The following is a 15579-nucleotide window of genomic DNA, read 5'->3' as shown; positions in this document are numbered from 1 at the left end:
AACAGATTCACACCAGGCAAAATAAAGTTTGTGAAATTAAAGACAACATTTTAACAGCTGACTTTTATTCTGTGACAAGTGGAGGGATATTTATAAGCATTATACAGATTCACAGCAAGTCTGCCTCCTCTAGTGTCTGGGTGAGGGTCTTCCAGATGAGGGCTGAGGGAGACGGAATTTGGCCATCTCTACATCCAGGTCAACGAATGTGAAGGGGGTGTAGCTGTGGTGCTGGTAGTTTTTATAAGTGCTGTTGTCAAATGGATCCTCAGGGACTGGAGGTGCCACTTTTTGTTCTGGGGAGAACAAAGGGGGAATGTAAGAAAGTTGAGTCTCATGATGAATATCTCAAGTCTTCCTGTTAAAACATAACATGGTTAACCAAACACAAGACTGGATGTCCTCTACCTCAAAGACTGTAATTAATATCAGACATAAGCATGTGTGGTAAACTATAGAATAATAAGAGAAAATGGGGCTAACATTGAAAATATTTGGAAAGGTTTTTTGATTTTAAAGGGACAATGCAGAAAGCATGTGATGGTAAATGTGCCCACAGACAGTAAAGAAAACCAATACCATGAAAAAGAACAACATTGCCAGAAACATGCAAAAGCAGTGTTGTTTAAGCAAGACTTGGATTAGACAAAGATTTATCTGCTTATATAAAAACTAATTTACGTTTCAGACGAAATCTACTGGCGTGTTTCCACCAGCTTGGCTCGCCTCGCCATGGCACAGTTAAGTTACGTTTCCACTAGCACAGTACCTAGTACCAGGTTTTTTTTTTTTATTACCCGGTCTGGCGAGGTTCCAAGATACTATACGGGACATCGCCAGACTGCCGGCCACTGATTGATTGAGTGTTATCACAGGAAGAGCGTGACATCCGACAAGAATCAAGCCGAACAATACCGCCCTGGGGCATTTTGTGTGCGGCCCAGACCTTTTTTTTTAGGATCGCTTTTTAACTAATCTACAGTAGATTAGTTAAAAAGCGATCCTAAAAAGGTGGTTTAATCTCCAACAATTACCAGGGAAACCAAATCAAATATTTAACAGAGGAACAACTGCTTTACAAGTCACTCGTTTGTGACGCGTATAAAACGAAGTCACCCGTGTAGTGATAACACCAACCTTCGTTCAGTAGGTACTATAATACAACCTTAACTGTGCTGTGCCGTGGCAAGTCGAGCTGGGACCATAGTGGAAAAGGGACAATACAGTTGGTGTTCCAAAACAACATATTATACAAAGGGGAAAAAAGCATAGACATCCACCATCAACCATCAAAGAAATACAATCAAAAACAAACTTTTTAATCCAAAGTTTTCAGGTGATTTAGCAATGTGAGGGTGAAGGCGCTCTAGGAAGCAGTTCAGAGAAGTGCTGGAGAAATGGTTATATTTGCCATTTCAGTTTGTGAAACTCACTGCTAAACACTGAACAGTAGCTGCTCATGTTATGACTAATGGCTTATTCATGTGTGATCCTGCTTGAGATCCATTCATCCAGCTACAGTCAGGGAGAGAAGGCCTTCAGCACTTTGAGACCCCACATAAACTATACAGAGTATAAATTCATAATGTCATTATGTTACTGGCAGGTGAAAACCTCAACAATTATAACAGGAACTGGAAAACCTATACAGATATTTGTTGAGACCACCTGCTTGAAAACAAGAAAATGCAGGACAAACAAAGCATATGGGTAAAAACTACAAACATATGCCCTTTGACATTACTGTTTGTAATAAATTTACTTGGGACAATGAAACAAAAATTAACTGCTTATCATTAATGGTTTAACATTAAATAAAAAGACATGAAATGTATTAAAAAACTAACTAAATATGAAAGACATTTTGTGAGGATGAAGAAGGATTTGGAAACTGAAGAGATGAAATGAGGAGAAAAGAAGATAGAAAGGTGGTAAGTAGTCTGCATTTATATAGCACTTTTCTAGTCTCGATGACCACTCAACATTGCTTTACACCCATGGTTGCGCCACCTGGGGGGCCAGCGATCACATGGGTGGGGGGCTGGTTTTGACTACAACAGCTGTTTTTTTTGCGTATGAACTTTTTACTTTATTATTATTTGTGTGCGGCATGGCCTGGACTGAGGTTCGGGTCAGGGGGGCTGGCTTGTCCTGGACACAAGCAAGGGGGGCTTCAAGGAAAAACGGTTGGGAACCACTGCTTTACACTACTGTTTTGCCATACAACGATTAACTTACACATTAATACAGAGCATCTATGTTCAGCGTGTTTTTTTTAATCACACACATCTTAACCATTTACATGCTGCTGGTCCAGCAGTCAAGAGAGATGTGGGGTTAAGTGTCTTGCCCAAGGACACGTCACAATGTAGACTAGCAGAGCTGGGAATTGAACCCACAACCTTAAAGTTGAAAGACGAATTGCTATATAAAACATGCATTAGCCCTTTTTGATGTTGTAACAGGTCAGAGTAGAAAAAGTACAAATTTAAGTAATCAAATGATAGCTGAGTTCCATTCAGTTTAATGGTGCATGGTGACTGTCGCACTGACCTGAATCAAATGAAATTAACAGAGCTATTGTTATTATGATGAGCAACACCTGTGTTTGCCTGCTGTGACAAATGTTACAGTAACTACGATCATAGGTACAGTAGTGAAATATAGAAAAGCAAAGAAAGCCACCACACACACACACACACACACAACCAATGTGAGGGATGTTTAGATGTCATAATGATACCACAGCAAAATGTGACATTTAAAGAATTCAGGCAAACGACAAACTGAAGACTTACAGCAACCTAATAGTTCACAGCATGTGTTATAACAGATTAAGAAAATGAGGGTTAACTGGAGAGGCTTAAAGATTCACAAAGAAGAGAGAGAGAGAGAGAAATTGAGATTCTGGAGGGAAGGGTGTAGTGTGTACCCTCAACTGTTGTCTCCACTTGTGGATCTGCTCCTGCACCTTCAGCTATGACTCGGGCAGGGTCCATCAGCTCCTCAGTGCTTTCCATATGAGTGGAATCATCACCTGCATGCTCAGCAGCGGCTTCAGTGGAGGCAATTTCAACTTCCAAAGGCTTGGCAGCAGCTTCCACGGGAGCAAATGCAGCACCTTCCACGGGAGGAAATGCAGCACCTTCCACAGGAGCAAATGCAGCACCTTCCACATGGATCTGAGCAGAATGAGCAGGTTCTGTACTTACAGAATTATGACATGGATTTTTCTCTGGACTTGCAACTTCAGCTGGAGTTTCTCTATGAGTATTGGGGACAGCTGGAGTGACCTCAAGAGTATCTTCTGCAGAAGTGCAGAACACAGGGGCAGAATCCACCAATTCCTCAGAACTGTCACTAAGGGTTACTAATGGTGTCTCCAAAGTAGCTTGAGCTGCTTTTACAGCTGATGTTACTGCTGCAAGTGGTGATGATGAAGCCGTTTCTTGTACAGCCTCAACAGCATAGACAGGAGTATATTTGTGTTTTGAAGGAGCCTCCTTGTTATCTTCCTTAGTGCCATACTTCAACTCGGAAGTGACTTCGTGGGCTACTGTCTCTCCTTTCATAGCAGACTCTGCCATCTTCGGTGGATAGGTCTTGGTTTGTGTCTTTGCTTCAGACTTCTCTTCATCAGAGTCAGAGTCAGAATCAGAGTCTGAGTCTGAGCTGGATGATGAGGAGGACGATCCATCAGATACTGGATCATGAGGCTCTGAGGAAGCTTTGGTGGTTGGGACCGCACCCTCTGAAACAGAGCTTGCTGGTGTTGTGTCACTTACAGTTAAAGACGTGTCTGAAGCAACGTGAGAAATATCTGGGTCTGGAGCTAGATTTGAGGAAGTGGCTGTAATGTCTTCCATCTGTGGCACAGCTCCAGCTGGCCCTCGAGGAGCTGCTACTGCTGCTGTAGCTGCTGCTGCTGCTGCTGCTGCTGCTGCTGCTGCTGCTACGGAGCTGGACACTGGTTCAGCTACACCTAGATATTGTGCTGAGGAAACCTCAGGCTTGGAAAATCTAACTGGGAAGGCAACTGCAGTCTTGTAGGCTAGCAGGGTTGCTCGCTCATCTTGAGCCCCTGCTGCTGACAAAAATGGTAAATGGGACAGAGCAACTCATATTATAATTTTAGCATCTACATAATTTGTTGAACACAGAACAAAATTTGAAAAGATGTAATTACTGCAACATAATATTCAGTTATCAAAATCCATAAAGTTACAGCAGTGTTTAGATTGTATTGCCACATTTTTTATGCATATTTTCACACTTGGTTTTAACGTTCTATTATTCTGTGTAGAATGGATGATTGGAGTGACAAAATATAGACCTTATGGCACTGTTTTCCCCTGTAAAACAAAGTGGCACGTTAGGGTTTAAAATCAACATAAAATCGTAAGCCATTCATAAACACACAGGATCTATCATTTTTATATAATTAATACACAATGTCGACCAGTTATTAACACTTTGAAGGTAAACATATGGCTTACTCTTGCTTGCAGCCTTAGTCTTTGTGGTTGACTTTGTGGTGTCTTCAACCCCAGAGCAGAACATCATAGCTGGGTGACTCCTCAGGATGCCCCAGCTCTCCAACTGGAGACACTGCACAAAAGCACAGGCACCTTTTAATATGAGTACCAGACAGACACAAGATACAGGTATTCATCATGGAAAATAAAAAATAAAACCGCTGCAAACACAGCAAAAAATGAAGTGTACAGCCTTATTGGTAGAAGGAGAGGAAGGAGAAGAGACACTTTCGAAGGCGTGGTGGGGAGGAGGACAACCTGAACCTCTCTCCACCAGTAGGTAGGTAACTTTTTAGATACTACTATCTGTAGTTAATGTAAATCTTCTTCTTTTGGCTTGTCCCTTTTGGGGTCATCTATGTAACTAAATTAATACAATGAATGTTTCCATTAAAAAGCCAGAATCTAACTATGCACATAAAGGTACAAAATAATTTGTTGACCAGGTGGAAGGTACAATGTTAGTTAACAGTAAAAAAACTCATTAAGAGTAATTGCAGAACAATGTTATTTGATCCTTGAAGTAATGAACCATGAACTAATGGGCTTGTCAGGCCCAGTCACAGTCATGTGATGGGAATTAATTACCATTGTTTGCCGAATGATATACTTCAAAAAATGACTTTGTGCAAATGTATTACAAATACCACATCAAAACTTAATTATGACATACTTATTAAATGATTATTTCTCAAAGGCCACAATTTTATTTGACTTCCAAGTAAAGTGTAATAATTTCTAACCAATCATGCATTTTCTATAATAACAGGTACGATGAAAGACACATATGATGCAAAACCAAAAACGGCCTTGTTTCTAGAAGCTAAAGACAATATTACATAGATATTTTCTGTCCTTGAAGTGAGCATCTATCTGTATCAAAAACGTTGGCTTATGCACACATTCTGTTACTTAGCAGCAATTGTTGATTTTAATTATTTAAAAATGATCTTGCCCTGATGGAGTTTATATAGATTTGTGTTTTATAATGTGTGGTAAAATGTCATTGTGACTCCTGTCATTAAAAAATATATATGTTCTTTAAATCTAAAAGTAAATGTTTTGGGCCACTACCCAAGAACTGTTGCACATTAGAAATGTAAGCAGTGACCATTTATTTTGAGATCAAATCTCCTGATTCACTGAGTGAAAATACAGGACACACTTTTCATCACAAATCATATCACTGAATATCCTAACCATCAACCGGCAACACTGTTCTTACCTCATCCTACTATAGTCACATAGGACACATCGTGTAAACAATACTGTTTAAACAGCGTTGTTATATCCATGTCTGACAAAATCTCAGAACTTGCTTTAAATATATAAAAAAAACATTCAAACCGATTTATCAACTACACATGTAGTTGAAAATTAATTTAGGAATTGATTAATAATCAATAAATCGTTGCAGCCATACTTACAGCCACGTTAAAATAATTTAATTTGGAAATTAATCAAAAGCCCTAGTAATCAATAACACCTCTTCAACATTTTAACATGTATACGATCTGCAAAGGACATTTTCTGAGCGCAAGTCACAGAAGGACTTACAGACAAACTAATGAGCAGTAGTTGATGTCAGGACATACAGCTGCCATTTTCAATACCTGGCGATTACTTGAGAACATCGAGCTCTTGTTCCAAACACAAAATATTAATTTGAAAGTCACTTTGAGTGACGTTCTTGACAGATGTATTGTACGACTTGTCGTCATGGCCTTTATACTACTAAGTTAGCAGTATAAGTATTTAGTAACTACTAAAAACTAAGTTATAGTATTTAGTAATACATTCTAATTGCAAAGAATGTATCACGTAGCAGTGCGGGGGTTGGAGAGATAGTTTAGCATGTCAGGTGAGATGGTTGGCCGGAGTCCGGAAACACGGGTCCGCCATTTCCCAAACTTTTCACCTGCACACTCTTTGCTGTTCTCTCTTTACAGAATACACGAACAGGTAAAGGAAACAGCTAAGCTGTTGTTACCTTGAGAGAACCCAGACGCCCTAATCGCAGTAAGGAGGTCGCCATCTTATGTTGCCAGCATTAAGTTCCGGTCGTAACCTGACGTTTTCTTCTTTTCTGAGGTTTTATGGCGGTTTGGTGCATTACTGCCACCATCTGGTATGGAGTGTGAATCGAAACGTTGAACTATCGAACTGAACTATGACTTTAAAATTAAAAATAATAAGTATATATATAATTATATATGTATATATATATATATATATATATATATATATATATATATATATATATATAATTTTATATAAACAAACAAAAACAACAACAACATTTATATATATTTGATATCTCTGACATTGGGTCATAACATGCTGAACTGTTTCATCCTGCCCACAGTGATCACATCTGCCTGTATTGTGTTTATTGATTTTGAATAGTGTGTTGTTTAATCCTGTATGGCCAAATCTGATCCTTGATATACTATTTTCCTCTTTCCTGCTTCTTTCCATGCACCTAGCCTCTCCCACTTTTCTTTGGATTTTGAAAAAACATCTCCCTTTCCTCTCCTCCCATTGTTTTTGCCATCTCTCCTTTAGTTTTTGTTTAATGATGCTCTTAATTTTTGTTTTGCTTAATTTTATTGCTCTATACAGGTATGTCCTGTTGCTGCTTTTGCCACCTTATCCACTATTTCATTTCCTGAAACCCTGATGTGTGCTGGTATCCATAAAAATGTAACTGAGTCCCATCATCTGAAGTCTGTATAGTGTTGTTTGCTGCATTTCTATGATGATGTTTTGTCTGCTTTCAGAATGACTGAACTGTAGGCTTGTGAGTTATGAACTTGAGTCTGAGCAGATTATTGTTTTCAGTGGTTGTATTTGTTCCACTCACTGGACTGCTAATAAAATAGCAATAAGTTTTCCTGTATATGCTGACAATTTATCACTTATCCATTTTTGTTTTTTATTTGAAACTCTGGTATGAATACTCCTATTTCTACCTAACAGGTTTTTGGATGAATCTGTGTATACTTAGATGTACCCATGATAACTGTCTATATAATCTTGTATTAATTGATCTATCCAAAGCTTTTCTTGTTCCCTTTCTCCTTTTCCCAACATTTCCCAGTGTGTCTTGTGTTGGATAATTCTAATTATGAACTTGTAGTCTGGTCAAGTAATTTAATGAGTTCTGCATTCTTCTTAGTTCTAGTGGCATTTCCCCCATTTCTATTTGGATGGCTGATGTCGGGGTTGTCTTAAAAGCTCCTGTGCATAACCTTAAAGCCTGATATTGGAGTGTGTCAAGTTGTTTGAGATGTGTGCTTGCTGCAGATCCATATACCACACAACCATAGTCTAACATTGATCTCAGTAACCCATTATGTATATCCCTTAAAGCCTTTCTATCTGCTCCCCTTTCCCTACCAAGTAAATATCTCATTGTGTTCAATATTTTCTTACATTTGTCTATTAATTTCTGAATATGTACCTTCCATGTGACTTTTTATTTGACTCTCTCCAATTCCTGATTTTATAATTTCAGTTTTACACTTCTTTTATTTGTAAATATCATCGTCTTTGTCTTATTAACTGCAATTTAAAGCCCCATTTATATGCCCACCCTTCTATTTTCATAATAGCCCTTTGTACCATTATTTTTTTTTTTTTACAAAGAAATCCACGTTTCTTCCCCTCTTCCAAATTGCCCCATCATCTGCAAATAAAGACAATCCAGAATCCAATTCCATTCCATCATAAGTGCCATTTATCATGATGGAAAATAAAAAAGGACTTATTATGCTTCCCTGAGGAGTTCCGTTTTCTACCAAATATTTCCTTGAATGTTTTTCCTCTACTCTAACTCTCAATTAATACATTCTTCCCTTGACCCCTAATTTAGACAGTTTAATTAAAGGTCCCTTTCCCCACATCATATCGCATGCCTTTTCTATATCAAAACAAAAACAGCCACGACACTCTCTTTGTTTATTTGTGCTTTTCTAATTTCATGTTCTAAGCAGATTATTGGGTCCATCTTCCTTTTGTAAAACCAATCTGGCATTTAGCTATATTACTTTTATTTTCTCTATAGTAGTTTAGTCTTTCATTTATAATTTTTTCCATTACAGATGTTGAATGTTTTCCACGTTTGTTTTTTTCTTTCCTGGTTTGGGTATTGGTATTATAACAGCGTCCTTCCAGCTATGTGGCAATTTCCCACTCTCCCAAACTTTATTATATAGTTCTAATTAGGGATGTTCCGATCCGATATTGATACTGGATATTGGTCCGATATCAGCCAAAAAACGCATATCGAATTATATCGGATTGCCTCTAAAATCTTCGATATGAATGCTCCGATACAAGCAGTCCATTACGCTCCAGCAATTCTATCCAGCAGTGCACGTTTTGATCACGTGGGCTCTGTGCGTTGGATGCATGGAGAGCCCACATGATCACAACAACAGTGTGTGTGCTTCTGCTATTTCAGAGGTTAAACATTTTTCTTTAACATCTGAAATCAGAGGCTACGAAACCGCACAGTGAGCGTGAGTTAGCCATTAGTACCACGCTAGCTCATGCTGAGACAAGCTGCTAAAACATTATTTCATAAACCAGCGCCACTTGTCGACTTTCAACAGCCTCACTTTGTTAATTATACCCCAAAAACCAGCCATGCCAATAGCTTTCTATGTTTTAAATGTGTCCTGAAGCTTCACACACAGGCTCCGGGTTTACCTGCGGGTAAGTCACTAGTGAGTCAATAGAGTCAAATAATACCACTTTCAAATGTGGACTATTAAATAAGGTCTCTCTCCTCAAAATCTGTTTTAATAAATGATCTTATTTCTGACAATTGTATTGATTTATTCTGTGTAACTTAAACTTGGTTACATGAAGACGATTACGTTAGTCTAAATGAGTCAACTCCACCCACTCATGCTAATACCCATATTCCTAGAAGCTCAGGCCGAGGAGGAGGTGTAGCCATTTTTAATACTAGATTATTAATCAATCCCAAGCCCAAACCAGGATATTCATCGTTTGAAAGCCTTATTCTTAATCTATTTTATCCTAGTTGGAAATCACAGAAACCAATTATGATAGTCACAGTTTCACCTGCACCTTATTCAGAGTTCCTATCAGAGTTCTCTGAGTTCTTATCTGAGTTAGTGCTTAAGACAGATAAAATCATAATTGTAGGGGATTTCAACATCCATGTAGATGTTGACCGTGATAGTCTTAGCTGCACATTTAACTCGCTGTTGGAATCAATAGGTTTTATTCAACACGTTAATGAACCAACTCATTGCCTTAATCACACCCTCAACCTTGTTTTAACTTATGGTATTGATATTGATAACTTAAACATAGTTCCTCTAAACCCTCTCCTTACTGATCATTATTTACTCACATTTAATTGTACAATAATGAACTACAATAACATAAATAAGAAATACAGCTACAGCCGGTGCCTGTCTGATAATAATATTGATACATTCAAAGAGACAGTGCAACCTTTATTTATTTATTTATTTATATGTCTATGTATTTATATGTCAGTACATCTGAAGGTACCTTTTGTGATTTTACTCCCATCCTCATAGATAACCTTGTTGATAGTACAGCAGCCTCACTGCGTACTACATTAGATTGTGTTGCCCCTCTGAAAAGGAAAGTGGTGAATCAGATGAGATGAGCACCATGGTTTAACTCCAATACTGGCTTTCCAGTAACCTAGAGGAATTTCATATAGCCTGGAAAGATGGTTGTGTAGCTTACAAAAAAAACCCTACACAAAGCTAGAGTTGCCTAATATTCTTTTCTAATTGAAAAAAAATAAGAATAATCATAGATTTCTTTTCAGCACTGCAGCCAGGCTGACACAGAGCCATAGCTCAATTGAACCATCTATTCCTTTAACACTGAGCAGTGATGACTTTATGAACTATTTTGTGAATAAAATAACATCAATTAGAGAAAAAATTGATCATCTCCTCCCTCATATTGGGACTGACTCATCTTCTAGTACAAGAGCTTTTTAAGCACCAGGTGCACAGTTAGACAGTTTCTCCCCTATAGATCTCCCTGAGTTAACATCATTAGTTTCATCATCTAAGCCATCAACCTGTCAGTTAGATCCTATCCCCACCAAACTGTTTAAAGATGTGTTTCCTTTAATTAACAACTCTATATTAACTCAAATTAATCTATCCTTATTAACTGGATATGTGCCCCAAACGTTTAAAGTAGCAGTTATTAAACCCCTTCTAAAAAAAAGCGACCCTTGACCCAGATATTTTAGCTAATTACCGACCTATATCTAATCTTCCCTTTGTCTCTAAAATCTTAGAAAAGGCAGTTGCTAATCAATTATGTGAATATTTGCGCATTAATAGCCGGTTTGAAGATTTTCAGTCAGGTTTTAGATTAAACCATAGCACAGAAACAGCACTAGTTAAAGTTAGTAATGATCTCCTCTTGGCGTCAGATAATGGTCCAGTTTCTTTTCTTGTCCTGTTAGATCTTAGTGCTGCATTTGACACCATTGATGATAATATTCTACTGCAGAGATTGGAGCAGACTCTTGGTATCACAGGTGCTGCCCTCTGCTGGTTTAAATCATACTTATCTGATAGATTCCAGTTTGTTCACGTTAATGAAAAAGTTAATTGTGGAGTTCCACAAGGCTCAGTGCTTGGGCTTATACTTTTTACCTTATATATGCTTCCTCTAGAGAACATTATTAGAAAGCACAACATACACTTTCATTGTTATGCAGATGACACTAAGCTATATTTATCAATGATGCCGGATGAAATAAATCAGGTTGTTCAACTCCAGGAATGTCTCAGAGACATTAAGTCCTGGATGACCTGTAACTTTCTACTTTTAAACTCAGAAAAAACTGAGGTCATTATACTTGGCCCTAAACACCTCAGAGAAAAACTTTCCGATCACATTGTCACTTTAGATGACATCACCATGGCTTCCAGTTCCACTGTGAGGAACCTTGGAGTTACTTTTGACCAGGAAATGTCATTTGATTCACACATAAAACTAATTTCCAGAACAGCCTTCTTCCACCTGCGGAACATTATGAAAATTAGAAACATTCTGTCTTTACAGGATGCTGAAAACTAGTTACATCTAGATTAGATTACTGTAACTCCTTATTCTCAGGATGTTCCAACAAGTCTGTTAGAATCCTTCAGTTAATTCAGTTAATTCCGCCCTCAGGTCCTCGTTAATTTATCACGTGACAGCTACCTAGTCACTGTCATGCTGGGAGGATACAGCATGAAGCTGGCTCCCAGCCCGCACCAGGCGCCTCTGAGAGTCTGAGCGCCTCATGCTGTGTAGTGAATTGTGACCTTTTGTTTGTGAGTATAGTCTCAAGTAATGCTGAGTGGTGTATTACTGAAAGTTGGGCTTACAAAAAATTGGGCTTAGGGCCGTAGACCTAAAAAACTGATTCTGTCTACACGTAGGATTAATTTGCTGTGTTTAGAGACACTTTGTTCCCCCTTGTAATTTTTGGGTTTTTTGTTTAAAGTGAATCTATATAGTTATTTTCAAGTGGAGTTTCATTTTGTACTGTAACCATAACCTAGCTTTTCGTTTTTCAGTGGATTCTTGTTTTATTTGAACAGCATCCTCTGCCCTTTTTCTGTTTGCCTTTTCATAACTTATTATTCTGTGTTAAAGGTGACATCGAATGCTTGTATCGCACATATATGTTAGTTATGGAGGTCTACTTACATATATTAAGTTGTTTTCATGGTTAAAAACCTCCTAGTTGCTACGAACGAGCCGATTGAAATATCTCCTCACTGACGCTCTCGTCAGCCGCGCTGTTTCAGACCAAAATCACACCCCCAGAACGTGGACTGTGTTGTGATTGGCCAGCCAACGAGAGCTTTCCCACTGTCCTGTGATTGGCCAGGTACCTGGAAGTGACGTAATAGATAGGCCAGCTCTCAGATACACAGCTCCCCCTCTGGCACGGTGGATGCTCTGCATCTTAGCAGTTACAACGAGAGTAGTTCTTCTTCTGCGGTTGAATGTTGACAACCGGATGTGCTCAGACTAGTGCCCGCACCAGGAGGAGCTACGGTGGTGAGAGGAGTGGTGAGGTATACTGATGATGACATCAACATACTGAAGTGCCGATCCGCTTCGCAGAGCCCAGGAAAACAATAAAACCCTATTTTCTCAGCAGTGGCTCAACTGTTTGTTCTGAAACTTTAGGGTTTCATAAACGAGGTAATGACGCAGATACACACACACAAAAGCAGCGTTAATTGGAGCTTCCGGTCTATGTCGCCTTTAATTAAATTCCTTTAATTAATTTCTTTTTTTTACCACATTCCACCTTGGTTTTAGTTACTTCCTCTCAACGAGCTGGGACGTAACATAAGTGGGGACTCATCAGGGATATGTTCCCATTAATGAAAAAAAAAAAAGTATTTTGCATTGGAGTTGATTTTTTGATTGATTCGGATGTGATAAAAAAAAAAAATATATATATATATATATATATATATATATATATAGTGCACAAATTTGATTGGAGGCGATAATGAAATGACTTTGTTCAATTTAGAAAACTTCTTTGCTTCACCCTCGTTTGAGCAAGTGGTTAAATGCAGAAAAGCTGAGTTAGCTGAAATCGCAAACCACTTTCAAATTACCTTCTCAAAACCTATACTCAAATAGGATCTTCTGTTTCATATTTTTATTGGTGTGTATACAAGAACAACAAAAGGCACTTACATGCAAGAGACACTGATGTCGGCATTAAACGTCTGTATACACCCTTAGATTTTTATAGTTTTTAGAAACAAACAACATCACATGAATAACCAACCACATAAACATAATAGATAAAATGAATATTATTATTATTATTATTATTATTAATAATAATAATAATAATAATAATACTAATAATAATAATTATTATTATTATTATAATAAAAAAAAGGAAAAAAAGGTGGGGGGGGAGGGGTGATAGAGGATTATATTACATTGTTGCAAAAGAAATCCATAAACGGTTGCCATTTATTGTAGAATGTGTTCAAGTTTCCCCTTCTTGAATATCTAAATCTCTCTAGTTTTAAAAAGGACATAGTCTCTTTAATCCATTGTGTGCTGGAAGGAGCTGTTAAGAAGGAGGTGGTGTTTAGCTATCAGGGAGGTAAAAGCTAATACCCCCAACTCTTTAGTAGAATATTGGGTATATACTTCTGGAAGACCAAAAATACCAATGTGTGGTGACATTATTAACCTTATACCCTGAGAACCGGCCGAATCTATGAAAGAGCGAAACAATGGCGGGGCAGGCTCCTACTGGATTTGCGACATATAGCAACAGGTCATCGGCATATAGCGACAGTTTCAAATCCGTAGCCCTGGTGATACCATCAAAAGTGGGAGAGGTCCTTAAGTGCATAGACAAGGGCTCTATAGCAAGCGCAAACAAGAGGGGAGACAGGGGGCAACCCTGTCTACAACCTCTGTTTAAAAAAAATAAATCTGGATTGAATGTATTAGTAGTAATACTGGCACAGGGGAGTGTATAAAGAAGGTGTAACCATGATATAAAACTCTTACCAATTCTGTATTTAGCTAAGACTGCAAATAAATAATTCCATTCTACTCGATCGAATGCCTTTTCGGCGTCAACCGATATCACTACTTCAGGTACAGCTGTTGCTTCTTTTGAGTAGATTACATTTAACAAAGTACGAACATTATAATAAAGCTGACGCCCCTTTATAAAGCCAGTCTGCTCCTCAGAGATAATTGTTGGAAGAACCCTTTCAAGTCGGCGAGCCAAGGCCTTTGCAAGAATCTTCGTATCAACGTTCATTAAAGAAATTGGTCTATAGGAAGTACAAAGATCAGCATCTCTGCCCTTCTTCAAAAGAACACTAATAGAGGCTTGTCTCAATGTAGGAGGGAGAGAACCGAGTGATAAAGATTCGACATAAACAGAATAAAGTAGAGGAGTAAGGTAAGCCTGAAAAGCTTTGAAAAATTCGAGCGGAAACTTTTATTACTTTGCATGCTTTGTAAAGCTGAGTTTAATTCTTGAATGGTCAGAGCAGACTCTAATTGATTAACCAATTCCGGATTTATGGAAGGAAACTGAAGTTCATCTAAAAACGTGTGCATATCAGTTGGATCCGATGAGAATTCAGACTTGTAAACGGGACTCATAAAAAGACGAAAAAACAGAGTTAATAACAGCCGGGTTCTCATGCAACTCTCCCGATCCATCCTTAATGCGAGGTATTAGACGTGAGGCTGCTTGACGACGCAACTGGTGAGCTAGCAACCTGCCAGACCTATCGCCATGTTCGTAATATCTAGAACGGGAATGAAGTAACAGGCGTTCCGCCTCCGCAGTTGTGATAAGATCCAGCTCGGTCTGTAAGGTCACGTGACGGTCTACTGATTCTAAAGCAGATGTATGCCTCTGAATATTAGACATCCTCGATTTCCTTATATGTGCAGAGTATGAAATTATCTGACCTCGCAGATATGCTTTTAAGGACTCCCACAGTAGCGCCTTAGGGATAGGTTCCGAATCAGATTGATTAAGAACAATAAAATCCTCTATTGCACCTACAATGAATTAATGAAATTTGTCATCTGATAAAAGTGAGGTGTTGAATCGCCAATGGGTGGAATAGCGAGGTTCTAAGGAAATCTGAACACCTATGGACACCGGTGAGTGATCTGAAACAATAATTGGATGATACGAAACATCTGTTACTTTTGGCAAAAGTTTAGCGTCTACAAAGAAATAATCTACGCGTAAAAAAGTTTGGTGCACATGCGAGTAAAAAGAATATTGTCTACTGCTCAGATTACGAAATCTCCAGGGGTCAACATAGCCATTACTAGACATGAAATTGCAGAGAGCCTTAGCCATTAGTGATTGGGTTGAGCCAGGTGTAGACCGATCTAGTTGAGGATCTACAACACAGTTCATGTCCCCGCCAAAAATCAAAAAACAGTCACTCAGAGAAGGGAGATTTTCAAACAACCTGTTCATAAA

At 38.4% G+C, this 15579-nt stretch overlaps 1 protein-coding gene across 1 annotated transcript; it reads right to left on the bottom strand.

The window, feature by feature from the left end:
* Positions 1 to 48: 48 nt before the first annotated feature.
* ndufv3 (NADH:ubiquinone oxidoreductase subunit V3) lies at positions 49 to 6612 on the bottom strand. Its single transcript, XM_044020018.1, has 4 exons — positions 6526 to 6612; positions 4497 to 4608; positions 2933 to 4084; positions 49 to 296 (listed from the first exon to the last, which is right to left on the bottom strand). Exons 1-4 carry the CDS (start codon positions 6568 to 6570, stop codon positions 130 to 132), a joined length of 1476 nt encoding a protein of 491 aa, XP_043875953.1. The 5' UTR covers positions 6571 to 6612; the 3' UTR covers positions 49 to 129.
* Between the last annotated feature and the right edge of the window lie 8967 nt (positions 6613 to 15579).

This window comes from Solea senegalensis, linkage group LG2 (assembly GCF_019176455.1).
Source record: "Solea senegalensis isolate Sse05_10M linkage group LG2, IFAPA_SoseM_1, whole genome shotgun sequence".
In the NCBI taxonomy this organism is placed as follows: domain Eukaryota; kingdom Metazoa; phylum Chordata; class Actinopteri; order Pleuronectiformes; family Soleidae; genus Solea; species Solea senegalensis.
Note: the sequence above shows the minus strand (reverse complement) of the source record. Positions and strands in the feature narration are given on the sequence as shown.